The 17,619-nt window shown below is 40.4% G+C and overlaps 1 protein-coding gene across 2 annotated transcripts in view; it reads left to right on the top strand.

The window, feature by feature from the left end:
- Positions 1-2,898: 2,898 nt before the first annotated feature.
- The window catches only part of DAW1 (dynein assembly factor with WD repeats 1), a 40,587-nt gene continuing 25,866 nt past the window's right edge, over positions 2,899-17,619 (top strand). Inside the window, exons 1-6 of one of the 2 annotated variants that reach the window (XM_054983202.1) lie at positions 2,899-2,988; positions 5,776-5,848; positions 8,478-8,622; positions 12,395-12,453; positions 14,287-14,409; positions 15,312-15,411. In XM_054983202.1, the coding sequence (XP_054839177.1) occupies positions 2,949-2,988; positions 5,776-5,848; positions 8,478-8,622; positions 12,395-12,453; positions 14,287-14,409; positions 15,312-15,411 (540 nt within the window). In that variant the 5' untranslated portion in view covers positions 2,899-2,948. Of the gene's footprint in view, positions 2,989-5,775; positions 5,849-8,477; positions 8,623-12,394; positions 12,454-14,286; positions 14,410-15,311; positions 15,412-17,619 lie in introns of those variants that run through there. The other variant, XM_054983201.1, reaches the window with a different exon arrangement.

Here is a 17,619-nt window from a genome sequence, read left to right as displayed (position 1 = left end):
GCTTTATAGAAATTTATGCTGCCAACAAGTACATATTAATATTCAGATTGAACAACAGTGACCATGTTTTTGTAACCTCTATCCCCCAAATTATTTAGTGTTCAAAATAGTGGTAGAGTAGGAATCAATTTGCCTGATCAGTGGAAGATGTGTCTCTTTGAAAGCATGATTCTTGTATTTAGCAATACTGCTTTTAATTTTATATGGAATGACAGCAGACTTGCATTGTCTACCCTTTTTTAAAAAATAGAATTTCCCCAGGGTTAATCAGTATGACAAATTTATGAAGCAGGATTACAGTGTCAGAATCTCTTCACACTTAAGACATTATCTGCATCAAGGGGTCTTTAGTTTGCACTCTTGCTTGAGAAATGCTTTGCTAGATAAGACTGTTTCACCTTTGCCAAGAAGTCTAGCAACAAGCAGGTTCTAGGTAGTCCATTGGCTATTGGTTCACTGGTTGACAATCTACTGCTCCCCAGTTTTGCTTTATACAATTCAGAACAGCTGCCCCTTTATTCTAGTCACCACAGTTTCAGCATGAGCTCTAAGATAATCATAGGTCTCTCACAAACCCAGTTTAATTTCTAACAAGGAAAAGGCTGAGGGTCAAAGCCTATCTGTACCCCCCTCAGGTGGGTGGAGTCCTGAACCAGCTGTGATTATTCAGTGATGAGTTTAAAGACACTCAGCACATGATTATTTCAGCACCCCAAGGATGCATCTTGCTACCAGAGACACAGCTCATAAATTAATTAATTAATTATTCCTTCCACTCCCCTTTATTTTACCATCCAGCCTGAAAGAGTTCTGGATAACTTAAAATCTTGCACATTGTGTTATTTTGATTGGTCTTAATAAACATATTACTTGGTTTTTGTTCTTGGATTTTGCTATAGGCCAAAATGTCTCCTGACATTTTTTGTCATTACAAGTGATGGCCGCATTAGTCTGCTAACAAGGGAGCCTGGTTGTACCCAGGAGTAATTTCGTAGAAAAAGAGCTGGAGGAACTCATTAGCATACGCCACACCCTTTGCCATCACCAGAAGTGTGTCATTAGCACAACTGATTTGCATATGCCACACCTCCTGGCATCACCTATCCTGGCTGTTTTGGACCCAATCCTGGCCATTCAGGCCCAAAATTGGGCCCAAAATGGTACAAAGGGGCTGAAAATGGCCAAAAAGGGGCCCAAAACGGTCAGGATTGGTCCCCTGCTGAGTGGGAGAATGATCCACCACCCATCAGAGGCCCGATCTGGGCCGTTTCGGCCCCAATCCAGGCTGAAACTGGCCCAAAATGGCCGCGAGTCAGGTGGGCGGGGCCACTTTACATGTGACCTCTTTGGGGAACTGCGTTCCTGCACGTTCTCCCTCGAAATGAGCCCTGGTTGTACCTTATGGCCTAACAAACTTGCTGTGACGTATGCTTTTGTAAACCAGAGCCCATTCTGTCAGGTGCATTAGTCTTTTTTAGTTATGATGTTCCTGGTGCTGTGACTGCATGTATGGGACAAATGCACTACAAGGACTTTTCTACACACACAATCAGCATTTCTTTTGAAAGAGGCAACTTGTGTATTTTCCTCTTCAGTACAGGTACACAGACCCTGGTGACTGCATGAGTACAGCATGATTGTTCCATATGCGTGGTCAAACATAATGACTTAAAAGGGCTTCCGAATACAATTGGTTGACAGAAATATATATACACAAGAGTACAATGGGAATCAGCATCAGCAAGGGTGGAACCTTCCTCACCCAATGGGTGAGGAATTGGCAAAGTAAAATGAACTGTGTACACAAACCTTTTAAGGAAGCAGGGACAATCAGTTTACGTAGTGGCAGCACTGCCAGTCCTTAGAGAGCACAAAGCTGATATGAATCCCAGCTGACCCACTTGAGGTCACTCAGCGCTAAGCATTCTAAACAGACCCTAAGCTGAGTGCTATAAAACAGGAGTCCAAGGGCAGTTTAAAAACTAACATTTATTCCAGCATAAGCTTTCCTGAGTCTGACAGCGCTCACTTCATCACATCAGGTCCAGCTCTGGTGAACAGTAGCGTAAAACAAGAGCCCAGTTCAAGCCCCCCTACATATGGTTTGTGCCCTGACCAGGATAGCCCAAGTGAGCCTGATAGTCAGATCTCAGAAGCTAAGCAGGGCTGGCCTGGGTTAGTGATTGGATGGGAGATGTCCAAAAGACCAGGGTTGCAGAGGCAGCCAATGGCAAACCATCTCTGTCAGTCTCTTGCTATGAAAACCCCGCCATGGGTTGCCATAAGTCAACTATGACCTGAAGGCACTCTCCATTACCACATATGGATTGCACAAAACCTACTTGCTACTATCCTCCCGTTATATTTTTTTCCCAAGAAACTAAGAATGCTACACCCTTTGGGACCCTCAAAGCGACATATTTTCCTTAGAAGCACAAGATTCGAATCCAGTAGCACCTTATACACCAGCAAGATTTCCAGGGTATGAGCTTTCGAGAATCAAGACTCCCTTCCGCAGATTTTTCCCTCAGTGTCCGATCTCCCGGAGTTAGCCTTTTTTCAAGCTGCACTTTCTTCTAGCGCTGCATCACCAGGCGGACGCTTTACCTAGGAATAAACTACTAACTTCAGTGGGACTTTCTCCCGAGAAAACACACACAGACTAGCGCTGCAAGCCTCTTTCCCCCTTCTCTATGATGCCACTGGGAGCGTTTTACCAACTCAGCACCGCCTCGCCCCGCTGCCATAGCAACGATCAGGCAAGTCGCCAACGCCCAAGGCCCCCACACAAAGAAACCGCTTGCCCGCGCCCGCCCATTCCCATCTACAGCCCTCTGAAGGTGGAGCCTGGTGGCCCCCAGCTGCGCCTGCGCACTGCCAAGAGTATCTGTTGGTTTGGTTTCTATGGCAACAACGCCGGCTCTGAGGCCTCGGCCTGCGGGGATAAGATGAAGCTGAAGCGGTTCTTGCTGCGATATTACCCGCCAGGTGCGAAACGACGGTTCAAGGGCGGAGGGGGAAAAGTCTGCCTGGGAGGATATTAAGAAGTGGGGAGGAGAAAGGATGACAAGTTGGGGAAGCAGAAGAGGCTGGGGTTTGGAGCAAGCGAGGGCGATGGAAAGATAGGCGGGATGCAGAGAGGGACGAATGGGGACACGGAGAGTGAGATTAAAAGGTTAACTGTAATTTTTAAAACAAGTAACATATTATGTTTATATTCTGATTTTTTCAAGAAGCTAAGGGTGGCATGCATTGTTCTCCCCACCTCGATTTATCCTCACAACAGTCCTGTGAGGTAGGTTAGGCTGAAGTAGTCGTGTGAGACAAGGCAGAGAGAAAGAATCACTGAAGGCAAAGAGTGAATGGCAGGATTTAAAGACTGGGCCCCAGAGCCTAGTTCCAGTACAAAATTTTAAAACCAGATTCTAGGCATGTTTATTCAGAAGTAACTCCCATTGTGTCAAAGCTACTCCCAGGGAAATGTACATAAGATTGCAGGTTCAGCCATGAAATGCAAAGTAATAATTAGAATAATTAGAAATAAGGATGTGCCTTTCCTACTAGGTAACTACCAATTTATGAGCTTTTTTGTCTATGCCAATAGAGTGTTTTAATCAGTCCATACTGAGGGTTAGCTGTAATGCCATGGGTCCATTATACCTGGAAATTAGTCTGACTGGCTTTTGGCACTCCATAGAAACAGTTTTTTAAAAGTATGGTTGCAACTGAGGCTAAGATATCATTCCTATAGACACTTACTTAGGAGTAACATTGAAATCAATGGGAGATTACAAAAAAGTTATGTTCTACTCTGTGCAAAATAATGGTACTCATAATTAATAATAGTATAATATTGCTTCCCACTGGGAACAGCTGACTTTCTTTAATGTATTAAACCAAAATTTAATCCACAAGCTATTGACACTGGGATATACAGACTGCAATAGAAACAATAGAGTGGGCAGTTGCTTCTATAAGCATCTGTTATATTTAGTAGAATGGCATGTGGTATAGAAAAAGAGGAAGGTTTATTTTTGCACTTGGAAGAACGGTTTCAAATTGGTAAACAAACTGATGTGATGGTATTTCCTTTTTTATACCATCAGTGACTTGTTCTTTGATTTTAAAATACCATCAACGTACAAGCATCAAACTGTCAGTACCACAGATTTAACAGAAACCTTTTTCAAAACTTCATCTGCCTGTATCTTGCATAAAAAGCATTTATGCTCACTTTCAAAAAGTTAGGACCAAAGCACTAGCTGGCAATTTTGTTGATAAGTGAACTAGGCATGTATTTATACTTGTGATACAGTTGCATTATGTTATAACTTTTCTGTTTTTTCTTTTCTCATTTAAAAACATTATATTGGGATAGTAAATTGTTCTCAGCAGCTTCAAAAGGAGCATCTACTTTTAGTGCTCATGTAATAAACATAAAAATGGGTCTAAACAATTATAGTGTTTTTAAACATGCAATAATAGGAACTGGTACAGTATAAGTAACGAACAGTGCCATTCTAAGAATGTTTTCCAGGGAACGAATCTGATTGAATAAACTTGAACCTGACCTTCCTAGGATTGCTGTTGTAGCCCAGGAATTGCAAAGTCCCCGCTCCCTGGTTCAAATTTGGCAATAAGTATGTCTCTTATCCAACTACCAGTCATTAAGTGGCCTTAATGCAAGTCACTATTTTAGACCCCATTTGCTAGGTAGAGATCGATAAGCATTTTATAGATTTAATAACTTCTTTAAATAAGAGACTCTCCAGATTATTGTTTTAGTGTAGAACAAGAACAGCTTTAATGGTTGATAGGGTCCTTTTCTCAAAGCAGTACAGCTGTTACTCGGTTGTTGCAGGAAGAAAACTAATTTTTACTAACAACATTTCTGTTTGAGGAATTTATATTATCCTAAAGCTCAAAGAGCAATATTTTATCACTGGAAAATTGGATTTTCCACCCAGGTAGCACTTATATTGGGTTGCCCTTACATGAATGTTAGGGATACTAGTGTTGATTGACACAACTACCCTCCCCCCCATGTCTGTAGCATTTTACATAGCCTTTAAAATAAAACATGCACGAACACACAACTTTAGCATCAAAGTTCATCCCCCTTTATTCTACTCAACCTAAGGATATTTGTATACCTCTTTTAAACAAAACACAAAGATAGTGCTGAACATCAGCAAACTGATCTTCCTATAAAGGTATAGGTTTGTTATTTCCAGAATCATTTCCTAGTCTCATTATTCATCTTGTGGAAATGAATTCCATTCAGTGTTATTGAGTTCTATATGAATTGTTAATATAGTATTTGGCATTTGCTTATAAAAGCGTGTCAGTATTTTTTCATGGAAACACTGTGCTTGGCATCTAAACTATATACTTTTGGAGAGGGAAGCATTGCATCCAGTGTGGCCTGTTTGACATTTTTCCTTAGAGCAGCAGATTCTCAAGTCATATGATGAACTCCCTCAGTCATCTTCCATGTTTTAAGAGTGGAGGCTGCTATTCAAGGAACACATATCCCAAGATCACTTTTCCATGTACACAGTAGGGCCAGGCCTGTATTCTACAGTGTGTTGCCAGTACAGAAACTGACATGCTGTCTGTCTGATTTTGCTGATTTCTTACATAGTTTATGTTAGAAGCAGCACTCTTGAAATCAATAGAATTTATGAAAGTAAAGGTCAGCTTTTGCAGTGTTTGCCAATTTGTAATGTTTGCTTCACACAGAGTTAATAATTGTCTTCTTGTGCTTCATTAAAGGTATTATTTTGGAATATGTTCAAGGCGGGGAAGTGAAAACCAAATCCATAGATTTACTAGATCTCAATGTTGCGTGAGTATTATCTCTCATTGCAGGTAACCAAACTGCATATTAGTGCAAAGCAATTTATTTAACTGATATGTACAAGTATGCTAAACAACTCCAAAAACAGATTACAGTCTTTTAAATCACAATACTGTCAAGCCATCCTGTTCCTTAATGGAAACATAAGTGTCTGACTCTTGTTTTCTTTGGAGAACTGGCAATATGACCATTAATTTCCTAGTTATGGATGAAAATCCAAAGGCATGTGGTTTTCATTTCACAGCTGAGATGAAAACATTTTTGGAAGCCTTGAAATTTACGACTTATAATCAGGAGCAGGACAGCAACAAAGACATTTATAAGAAGATCTTTGGCATCAATAAGATACATTTGAGATTTAAAAATAAAGGTTCAAGTTAATCTTGATGTTGCTATTATTAAGATGTCACCTTTGACTTGAGAACCTAATGTGTTGTGCGCAGGAACATAAAACTTGCATGGTCCAAAGCCATGAAGAATGTCAGATCAATGGCTGCCTTGAAAGCTTTTCTAACCTAAATCCAAGGTGTCATAGTAATGTTGTGAAAGACAGAGATGAATGTATGTATACTATTATAGGTGGACTTAGATGATGTGATCCTGGAGAATCTCAGTGTCCTATAATGGGGAACATGCATAACAAGTCTTCTTTAGCTCCACAGAGATCATTCACCAGGATAATGTAGAGCCCATTCACCAGGGAAATATGGGATTGTCCTTCCAAAAATACTTCACAAACAAAAGGCAGTTTATAATCCTTAACATTTTTCCTTGTGATATTGGTGTGCTTCATGCCAAACAATCTTAGGTTATTTAAGACTTCAAATCTTATCCTTCCATGATAAATTCAAGAAACATAACTGTAGGATGCTGCAGTCATTCAAGAATATGCTAAGGTTTGCTTGAGCAAACCAAGTTTAATGTATTCAGAACAAACAAAGGAAGATACCCAAGGCCTACCAGAGTCCTTCAAGGCAGCTTGCATAGCCAGCTTACCTGGAGCTGTAAGTAAAATCTGGCCTAGATTTACTCCAGACTGTGGTATCCTGGAACTAATATGTGACATGAAATGGACTTCTAAGTAGGGAGAGTACCACCTTGAAGGACAGGTGATATTTTTGTACACACTATCTTAAATTAATGATTTTTTTGTATACATAAACAAACTATAAAATGAAAGTTGCTGGTCTTTTGAGATTTTTCAAGTTAAAATTCTAATGTAAAAGCTTCTGTTTTCTTTTAAATGTGTTGCCAATATGTGCAAGTCAATGTGAACAAATGTGTTCAAAATAACTCACTCATGTTTAAGTAGAAAACATTTGTGATATGTTGACTATGAACTAACACAGCTACCTCATATTTTGATCTATATTTTGTGTCAGAAGACACATAAGGGCTTGATCTATTTAACCTAGTAACCTGGTTCATTCCAGTGGCCAGTGATGCGCTTTTACCTGGGAACTGTAGTTATCAAAGATAAGAGCTGTATGGGCTCATGGAAGATGGATTGGATTTCCTTGCAGCCCTTTACCACCTCTGCCAGCTTCTTGCCCACCTTCCTTTCTCCCCCCTGTGCTCTGGGTGGCTGTATGCCCACACTCCTGGAGGGTGTGAAGGCAGGAAGAAGGAGACATTGTACAAGGGTTCAAAGCCCCAGATGCAAAACCTCCTCTGCACTGCCACCTAGAGTGAGCAGGGGAGCCAAGCCAGCTGCCAGAGTGTGTATGCTCGCTGCTGGCTTGGCTGGCTGCTGGCTTGGAGCCGGCCAAGCAGCCAGCAGAGACAGTGGAGGGCTGCAAGGGAATCCCATTCCCCAGCAAGCCTGCATGACTCTGCCTTTGAAAACTACTGTTTCTTGGTAAAATTGTGTCACTGGCCATTGGAATGAATCCGTGCCTAGCACCTTGTTTATCTTAGACATCTTGAGTTCTAAAATAAGTTACAGTAGCATAAAGAGTAACACAACTTAGAGCAATTTAGATGCAAGAAGATCATGTCTCTAACATCAAATGGCTAGAATTAAGCCATTAAAACCCACGAGGGGTCGCCATAAGTCAGCTATGACTTGAGAGCACTTTCTACCACCACAAGCCATTAATATGTGGTTGAAATACAGATTTCTTTAATTATCTCTGTGGAAGTTAAGAAACAGGAAAGAACTCAAATGGCATCCATGCAGCTGAATATAAAGAATGAGAAGAGTAATAAAAGATTAGGCAGAGGGGAGAATGAAGGAAAGGTTTCCTTCTTGAAGCATCAGTGACTTAACTAGAGATAGATTGTTGAATAAGTCCCTATACAGAGAATGATGAATATTTTTTTTTCTCAGGGAAAACTTGATCAATAGCTTTTTCTATATGTAAGGTTTAAAAGATAGTTATATCTTGGCTTGGAAAGTAATCTTTCCCCTGATCAGACTGACAAGCAGTTACATATGTGAGTGCACATGTACGTATTGTATCCTCTGTTTCTGCTAAGTCCACCAAGAATTTATGTGGCCCAGTATAATTTGGATGTGGTTATTACTTTGTAGGGTTCTGTTTGAAAGATCTCTATTAATATAATTTAAACTAAGTTTATCAGCCAAAACAAGTGGTGATTTATGATTGTATTTTAGTACAGATGTAGATGCCTTAGTAGAAGACATTAGAAAGGCAGAACCTCTCATCACAGCTTCACGTAAAGATCAGATTGTGCATTTAATACTGCGATTACAAGAGAAGTTGTGTCAACAGGTGGACCACAAATTCTATCTTTTTAAGGTAAGAGTAATGTGAGAATTTCTGATCTTTGTTTTAGCTACAGAAACTCCTTATTCCACAAGCACTTTTTAATGAATATTGATAGATGGCCTATGTTGGTTGGTTTTACTGTGAACATTGTTACCACATCCCACAGTTTCATTGCATCTATTTTCTAAGTGTTTTAGAAAGTACAACCTATATATACTGCATTTTCATTGAATTAAATAAATAGGACAAAATAGAAAGAATAGAAGTTTTCATGTGATTTGATTGATAAATTATTTAAATAAAGCTGACCTATTTGACAAATGTACAGCTGGTTATACATTTAATATCAGTTTATTATAATTAGTAGAATCAATTAGTACAATCAATCTACTTATAAAAGCCTATTTTTCCTGTTTGTATAGAGTGCTCTACTGTCCTCCACTGTTCCAATAATCAACTTGTCATGGGCCCTATAACAGCTATAGCCTGCATAGTTTAGGTTCACATATTACTTTTTTCAGCATGGAGGAAAAATGCGATAAATCATACAATTACTATATTCACACATTGTGCCTAAGTGTGTTTTTACTTGAAGAGCATCTCTTCCCTCACCTCATGGCTGGTTCTCTTTTGAAACTAAGGGCACTTGCAAAAGCAGTTTGTTTATGGCATGGGGAGGAGCGGGATCCTGTTGTTCGAAGAAGAAGTAAGAAATTCCTCAGGATATGCCCTTCAGTGTGCTTAAAGAGTAGGTCTTTGAATTCTAGTCTAGCTTTTTAACTTTTCTTCAGGTACCTGGCTAAGGAAGTATTAGTACAATTGTAAGGCCATACATGCATACCTTTTCCTCCACAAGAATATTAGTTTTCATGTTTAGACAAATGTGTGATGCTGCTGTCAAGCAGCCTAGCAAAATCTGCCTGCTGGGAAAACTGGCATTTTGCTTTAGCAAACTGGGTCATGTATTCAATATGGCTGATGTAAGTGTGTAGTATAACAGCTTCTGTTGTTTGTTATGAGTGACACTTGTTGTTTAATTTTTAGTGCTTCCCATCCATATTTGGGTGAACTAGGCTACCAACATACTGATCTTTAAAGTGAAATACAGCTTGAGTCACCAGCAGCTTTCTGTGACTTGCAATTAAGTTGACACCCTGCCCCCTTTGTAGTTTCAAACGGGCAAGAAGAATATGTTTGCTGAGTCCCTAGTGGCCTACCATATATGAGTGGAGGATTGCATTTAGCTTGTTTCACAAAATGTACATTCCCGTGATACAGACTTGTAAAGAAACTAGAAGAAGGTATCTTTTGAACTAACAACTCCTGCTTCAGTGGTTTTTCACCTAAAAGTCTGTTTGTCAGTCAGTTACATAAATATATTAATTTCAAGTAGTCTTGGTGAGTGGGTAAAGAAGAGGATATTTTATCTGCTGGAACTGCTACAAGTCATCAAAAATAGTCTTTTAATGAATTGCAATACTTCTTTCACACAGGCAGATAGCACTGTTGAGCTATCCTGACAAGCAAATCATCCATTGGCAATTTTAATAGTGGGATAGGAGGATTCATTGACTCTAAAGTCGTTTGCTGTAAGAGATTAGCAGTGCAGGCTGACCAATGCACACTACTTAAGCATATCAGAAACTAAGTTGCAGAACTTACTGTGCAATGTGGTTAAGTGGCTCACCATTGGCATTTTTTATTTATCTAAAACATTGTATCCTGCTTTATCAATAAACAATCTCCAAATGGCTCACAAAAATGATTAAAACAGTAAAAACAGCGGAGAACAAAACAGCAGAAATCTAGTAGTGAGCTAACAAAAATATCTACTCCATGCCTTGTTTTCTGCCATCCCCTCCATGGCTGTTTCAGCACTTGAGGAAACATGCAGGAGGGACAAGATCCTCTGTTCCTGCTGTGCCATGGTCCTGATCAGGTTTGGAGCCTTACAGCATTTTTAAATGGCTGAATCTGTCTCTAAAATGGCATCGGCAGCCACAGGTAGAACCCATGGTAGGACTTGTGGTTGCCATGAGGTCTACTTTGGCTCTGAGTTCATGCTGATACTGCAGTGGGAAACCTGATAGATTGAGTTGGGGAGATATTAGTTCCTTCCTTCTTGTCCACCCAGTACTAAGTGATACCAGGTTAATTTCCCTATCCAACATTAAAAATGGCCTGACATTTAGCAGCAGCTATTTCAGATCTAATGGCTGGCTGACAAGACTAATTAGATCTCGACTGTTGGGTGGGATGGGAATGAGGTACAGCCAGGGGTCATTTTGTAGAAAAAGAACTGGAGGAACTCATTAGCATAACTCATTAGCATATGCCACACCCCTGACATCACCTATCCTGGCTGTTTTGGACCCAATCTTGCCATTCAGGGCTGAAATTGGGCCCAAAATGGTAAAAAGGGGCTGAAAATGGCCAAAAAGGGGCCCAAAATGGTCAGGATCAGGCTGCTGCTGAGTGAGAGAGTGATCCGCCACCTGTCAGAGGCCCGATCCGGGCCGTTTCGGCCCCAATCCAGGCCGAAATGGGCCCAAATGCCCAAGAGTCAGGTGGGCAGGGCCACCTGACATGTGACCTCTTTGGGGAACTGCCGGAACTGTGTTCCGGCGCATTCCCCCTCGAAATGAGCCCTGGGTACAGCTGTATGCCTGAACATCCCTTTTTCTTACCTGGCCATTGCCACATCTCTGCTGGCAGTCACAGAAACAGTGGTACCATCCTGCCCCATTAGGACTTGTATCTTTTGAATTAACAACTCCTAAAAACAGAGTTCTCCTAAAAACAGAGTTATATTACAAACAGAGTTCTCCTAAAACCTCTAACCCTCCTTCCCCAACCAACTGCGTCTTAGAAAGTAGAAGAATGTTTGTATGGTAGACTGCTTAAAGATTTGTTCCCAGTGAATTAATATAGTGATTTCCATTATTCAGTGACAAGAGTCATACAAATCCTTTCAATATCAGTTGGTGGTAGAGAGTGCCTTCAAGTCCTAGCTGACTTATGGTGACCTCTGGTGGGATTTTCATAGCAAGAGATTAACAGAGGTGGTTTGCCATTGCTTCCCTCTGCAACCCTGGTTTTTGTTGGAGGTCTCTCATCCAATTACTAACTAAGGCTAACCCTGCTTAGCTTCTGAGATCTGATGAGATCAGGCTCACTAGGGCTATCCAGGTCAGGACGTCAATATTAATTATTGATCAGGAATAGTTAGGAATATGTAAAATATAATTGTCTAAAGGCCTAATATTACTTTTTCACTTCATAGCACATTGAATTTGTGTACAAGAACTCTTAAATAGAGATAGAGGTATAAGCCTAAGTCTTTGCTTTTCTTTGTGATTGTTTGGGTGTGTTTTCTGCATTCCTAACATAATGACATTTAGCTGATGAAAGAAGGTAATACTCACATCCTATTTGAATGGCTTTCTGATAAGCTGACCTCATAACAGCTTTTTTTCTTGTGTACTAAACATTGCACGTTCTGACACTAATCTGTTATAACACAACTTGTTTGGGATTTGTGTATTTTATAGTTCAACCATGTTGTTATAGTGCATTGCTTGAATTAAACTGAGCCTGATTTAGCAAAACGCTCAGTGGGAAAGTTATTTTATATTGAAATAAATAAATTAAACCACTCCTGTTGAAATCCACAGCACTTAAAAGAGCTTAACTTTGGTTGGATAATGTCCATTGTTTGCAATAATCTATATGCAACTGGATAAAGGAAGACATTTCCTAGAAATGTGAAGGAAATTACATTAACAATTTTTCTATATTTCAGGTACTTCGGGCACATATTTTGCCGCTGACTAATGTTGCCTTTAACAAATCTGGTACCTGGTAAGTGTTGGCATTTAAATTCAAAGTGGGAATTGCACATCTACGTGTAAATTGTATTTGGCGCCCTTATAACCAGTAGTCTCCTATTCAGAGATTCTTAACAGAAATGTTAAGAAAAACAATGGAACGTATTTTTTCTTCTATTTATAAGATGATCTTTGAAGTCGGTAACGTAGAATAATTTGAGCAGCGTTTCTCTCAAAGCTGTATTCTTTTGGCAGAGGTTGTCTTCCCCTCTAACTTGTATACTGGAGACATAAATTACTGCAAAACCACGACTTGTATCAGAATGAAGTGTTACCATGGGCAGAAAGCAGATTTAGTAAAATAATTCAGTCACAGAAGTACAATGAAGCACTTGAAGACTCAGTTCCCTGGAAATGGAGCTTCATTATGCTTCATTTCAACTGTTGTTATTTGGTGGATTTTATTCAAGAGTAGTAATGGTTATTCTTAAGTAATTGTGAAAATACATTGGGTATTAGAAACTCTTTATCTTCTAAAAATAGGAGTAAAATGTTTAGAAGCTCTGCTACTCTTTGCTGTTGTCACCATGCTTGTAGACAGCATTGGAGAGAGAAGTAGTTTGAGTTGTAGAGAGATACAAACAAAAGCCATGCAGTACCTTTTATTAGGACCAATCAAATTGAAACAAAAATTGTGGAAGATTTTGAGATCACCAGAACTCTTAATTAGGCGGGATGTTACAAAATTAAAGAAGGTAAAGGGTGGAAAGCAGATTTTTTAGGCAATGGTGCCAATGTCTTGTATGCATTCTCTGAGGGATGCAAGCAGGCAATGTAACTTTATTCTGGTGTGGTGTCACCTTACACCGTATTATCTGAGAAGCTGAATTCCATCCATTTCATCCAGTCTCTGTTCTTTCACAGAAATATAGAAACTACCCCAATTGTCCCAAACTTCAAATGAGAAACAGTTTCCTTGCAGGCTGAGAGAAATAGGAAGAACCTTATAGTCTCTGTATTAACAATTTCTGAAATAAATTTACGGTCAGAAATAATTCCCCCCCTTTCTGCTAGGTATAATAAACCATTCCCCCTGCCCCCCTTTTTAGCTAGGCTTCTATCTACACAGGAAAGGAAAATAGAGAGAGAGTGAAAGAAATAGAAGTGTTTTGGTTAGTTCAGTTTAGTTCCCAAGCCATCGGCCACATCTCCTTGGCAACGTTGATAACTACATTCCTTTCTTAGAGTCACTGTTTCTTGAGCTGTGTCTCCAGCTGCATCTCCCAAAGCATGTCACAGAGGAGCAATGTTAGTCAGTATTATACAGCATGATTAGGCCCACCAGTGCACCCCAAACCCCTCAGTGTATGGCAGGAGCCATGACCCTGACATCCCATCCCTGATGCAGCGTGTACAGAGAGGCAACATAAACTTGTTAGAGTCTCCCCTCCCCCTCCACTTACAAGGGGTGGGGTACAGAACAGTACTCTTGTAAGTTATTCTTCCCAGTTTTCCTCAGCATGGTTTCTTGTGTGAGTTCAAGAAAATAGTCGTTTTGTGGCCTGTGAAATTGAATCAGCGGAGAAAACTATAATTCCCATTAACTGCATGAATCTCATAGGTTCTGCAAATTCACTCATGGCAGCTTCTAGGTGGTTGCCTATGTGACAATGAATGCTGACAATGCAAATACACTCAAATACTGCTTGTTTTAAATTGCAAACTGACTAACTGACTAAGAATCCAAATGCATAGGGTGCTTGTCTCAAGAGAAAACAGACATTGTAAGCAGTGTACGTTTGCTTTTTTGATGTCATTTTTATGGATTACAGCATTGCTAAAAATAAATTGTGCTTGTACACTCTAGCTGTATCACTGGAAGTTATGACAGAACATGCAAAGTATGGGACACAGCATCAGGCGAAGAGCTTCTTACTCTGGAAGGACACAGGAATGTGGTCTATGCCGTCGCTTTAAATAATCCCTATGGGTATATAACTTTTCAGTCTTTTAGAAACTTTAGCATGGCTATATTTGTTGTTTGTGTGCATTAAGCTTCAAAACTGAACTCTTCCAACCTGACCAGGTTCCATATAAATGGAGCGTGGAATGGAATACTAATAATTTCAGTGTACAAGTGTTGGAAATAGCAGGAAAATCCTTCTTCCAAAGCTTGAATTGGCTATACTTTTCTTTCTGTTCCATGTTGGTGTGTGTGTGTGTGTGTGACATCTCTCCTCACACTGTTCTGAACTGTACAAGGTTTGCTTACTACGAAACAGCATCAGTGACTCTAATCTATTGTCTTCTTATTGACAACATGTAAAACTGAGTAGACATCTGCTGTGCTGAGTACCTGTTATGACTGGCTGAAGCTCCGGAAATGCTTGAGTGATTCTTCAGAGATTGAGTAGACAAAGATGTAAATTGCAAAGAAGCAGGATATAACAACTTATATAATAAATAGGGGTGGGGTGAATTGATTGTAGAGTAAAAGCAAGCTTTTCAAAAAGTTGTTTCAACCCGCTTGAATTCATTGAAGGCATTCAGTTGGAAATAATGCCTTCACTTTATTATCTGGCCAAAGTGAGTTGCCTTTTGAAACAGCAAAGCCTAAGTATGGCCAGGCAGTCATGGCCAAGACTTTAAGAAATTGCCCAGAGCCTCTCTCTAAGGGGGATGGGAAGTTGGCCTCAGCTGAGAATGGCCCACATTTAACCTATGATGTATTCTAATACAATTTATTAAATTGTTTGAAAAGCGTTATTTCTTTTGAAACACACAGATCAATTTTAGTTCTCAGTATATCCCATTTTACTTTTCATTACTGTTCTGATTCAGCAGACTTAATTATTCTTTTCCCAATGAAAATAACTAATTTTTTCCATTTAGTGACAAGATTGCTACTGGGTCATTTGACAAGACCTGTAAATTATGGAGTGTGAATACAGGAAAATGCTATTATACCTTTCGAGGACATACTGCAGAAATAGTGAGTACAACAGCCTTTGTGTACTTGCCAGTGCAGTAGTTCATTGTTACATATAGAAACATCTCAATTTTCTGAACCTCTCTAAAATGGTCTGGTGTTCTCTCTCGTGTTCACTGAAACAGTATGAATGGGTACAAAAATACAAGTTGTTTACAGTGAAAAAACGTAGGTAGTTAATTAAGTTTAATTTGGTAGATGTATTTTTATATTTAATTTGTTGCAAACTTTCACCAGTCACTAAATGGTATTTTTCTGAACATATATCTGACAGGCAAAAATAACTTTTCTAAAAAATGTGTATGTAACTTTTCTAAAAAAATATTTAGGTTTATTGAATGCAGCAGGAAAGGTGGTTTACATGCATGTCTTGGGGACAGAAAAGCAAGTGTTCATTTCAGTCTGTGTGTATTCCTCTTGTAGGGGCAAAGGTAAAACTTTCCATAACATGGCAACATTGCTTAGGCTTAGGTTGTTCCAATAAAAAATGCAGTCCCAATTAGGGAGACTTGAGTCCTGGACAGACATCCAGAGCTTGACTTGTGCACAGATATCCTGACTCTTTGATAAGTATTTTGCTGAAGGGTAATATTCTGTCAGGGTTACAGGACAGAGAAAATCTATCAAATGTCACAATAGAAAATTCTAGTTGAAGACTATCTGTCTCAAGCTATCTTGACTTATTCAGAAGTAAACTATATTGATCCCCTTTTCTCTACGCAGGGTATTTAATATTAATTCTTACCTCTTATTTGTAAAATTTAATAATTAAATCTGTACATAGAAATGTTATTTTATATTTGTCATTATTGTTGCCTAAGACCAAATTTTTTAAAAAATGTGTATACAGATGTTAAAATTTGGTTTGTACATTTGTTGATCAAGATGTTGAACAATACCCAGTGGTTTACTCCTTATATCTTATAATGCCTAAAAATTGACTGCACAACTTCCTGCAGTTGCATAGAATACAGTATGTTTAATTTAGTGCAAGGTATTAGTGTGAGGGTTTTTCACACTTCTGCTTGCACATGTGGAAATCTTCCAGTGGATCCAAGTGTTACCAGAACTGCTCTTTATTATAATGGGGAATTAGCTGCAGCAGTCTGTAACTATTAATATTAAGCGAGGATCATAACCTATGTTTACGGAGGTCCCGATCCCAGACACTCTAGTGAAAAAGAGGCAGACAAGGAGTAAGGTCCAAACACGTGTATTGAGTGTAGCGTAAGCCTAGCTTGCACAATCATACAAAGAACATACAAGGTCTAAGAAATACAGAGCAGGAAATACAGAGACGTTCGCATTAGCTGGTTCCCAACGATGATAGGGGGAATACTCACTTATCCTGGAGCGAAGCAGAGACACGGCAGCGAGGGTGGCCCAATGCCAGCACTGGGACCACAGACGGACAGCAAGGAGGTCTGGATAGGGAATGGCCTGAGCACCGAGTGGTCTGGGAGACCAGCTTAAATACCCCAAAACGTACCCTGGGGCTGGTGCTGTACTTGGTGGTTCTCACAGATTAAAACAAAGGGTCTAATGGGCTACTGAATGGCTTGGATGGGCCACTTTGGTAATCAGATTGTGATAAGTGACACCTCAGGAAGAGGGGACAAAAGAGGGAGGGGGAAATCCAAGTGGGCTGAAAGGATGTTCCAGCGGACAGGGCTTGTCCTGATGTCATCAGCTTTGGAATGCGGAGGTTTCTTTGAGATGCATTCTTTAAGTGCTTGGGATGGTCGGCACTTAGTTCCTTCTCCGGGGCGGCTCCTAAGATATGCAGAGCGGGGCGAGGGGCTCTCGCTGCGGACGTGGTGTGCCCGCTTCGCCGAAATGGCTTCTCAAAGCAGTCTCTTCCTCTGGGTCTTCTGGGTGCCTGAGAACATGGATGCCGGCTGGGCATAGCTAGGGCTGGATAGCAGGCTGCCCGGTAGCGAGGGCAAGCTCGGCGACCGGCTCGCGGGAGGCTCCAGACGGGAACTGACCAGGGAGCGCCTAGCCAGGCTCGCTGGAGGTTTCCCCGGCTGGCGCCCGGCTGCTAGCAGCGGCTTGGGCCCATATGAGGCAGGCTTCCATGGAGGCAGGGGGAACAGCACTTTAAAACACAGTCCAAAGCAGGGAACAGGCACGGTCCGTGGCAGATGGCAATGCATGCACGGGGAACACTTGTAACACAGTCCAATACACACACTGGGAAGTCCAGATACA

This window comes from Eublepharis macularius, chromosome 6 (assembly GCF_028583425.1).
Source record: "Eublepharis macularius isolate TG4126 chromosome 6, MPM_Emac_v1.0, whole genome shotgun sequence".
Lineage (NCBI taxonomy): Eukaryota > Metazoa > Chordata > Lepidosauria > Squamata > Eublepharidae > Eublepharis > Eublepharis macularius.
Note: the sequence above shows the minus strand (reverse complement) of the source record. Positions and strands in the feature narration are given on the sequence as shown.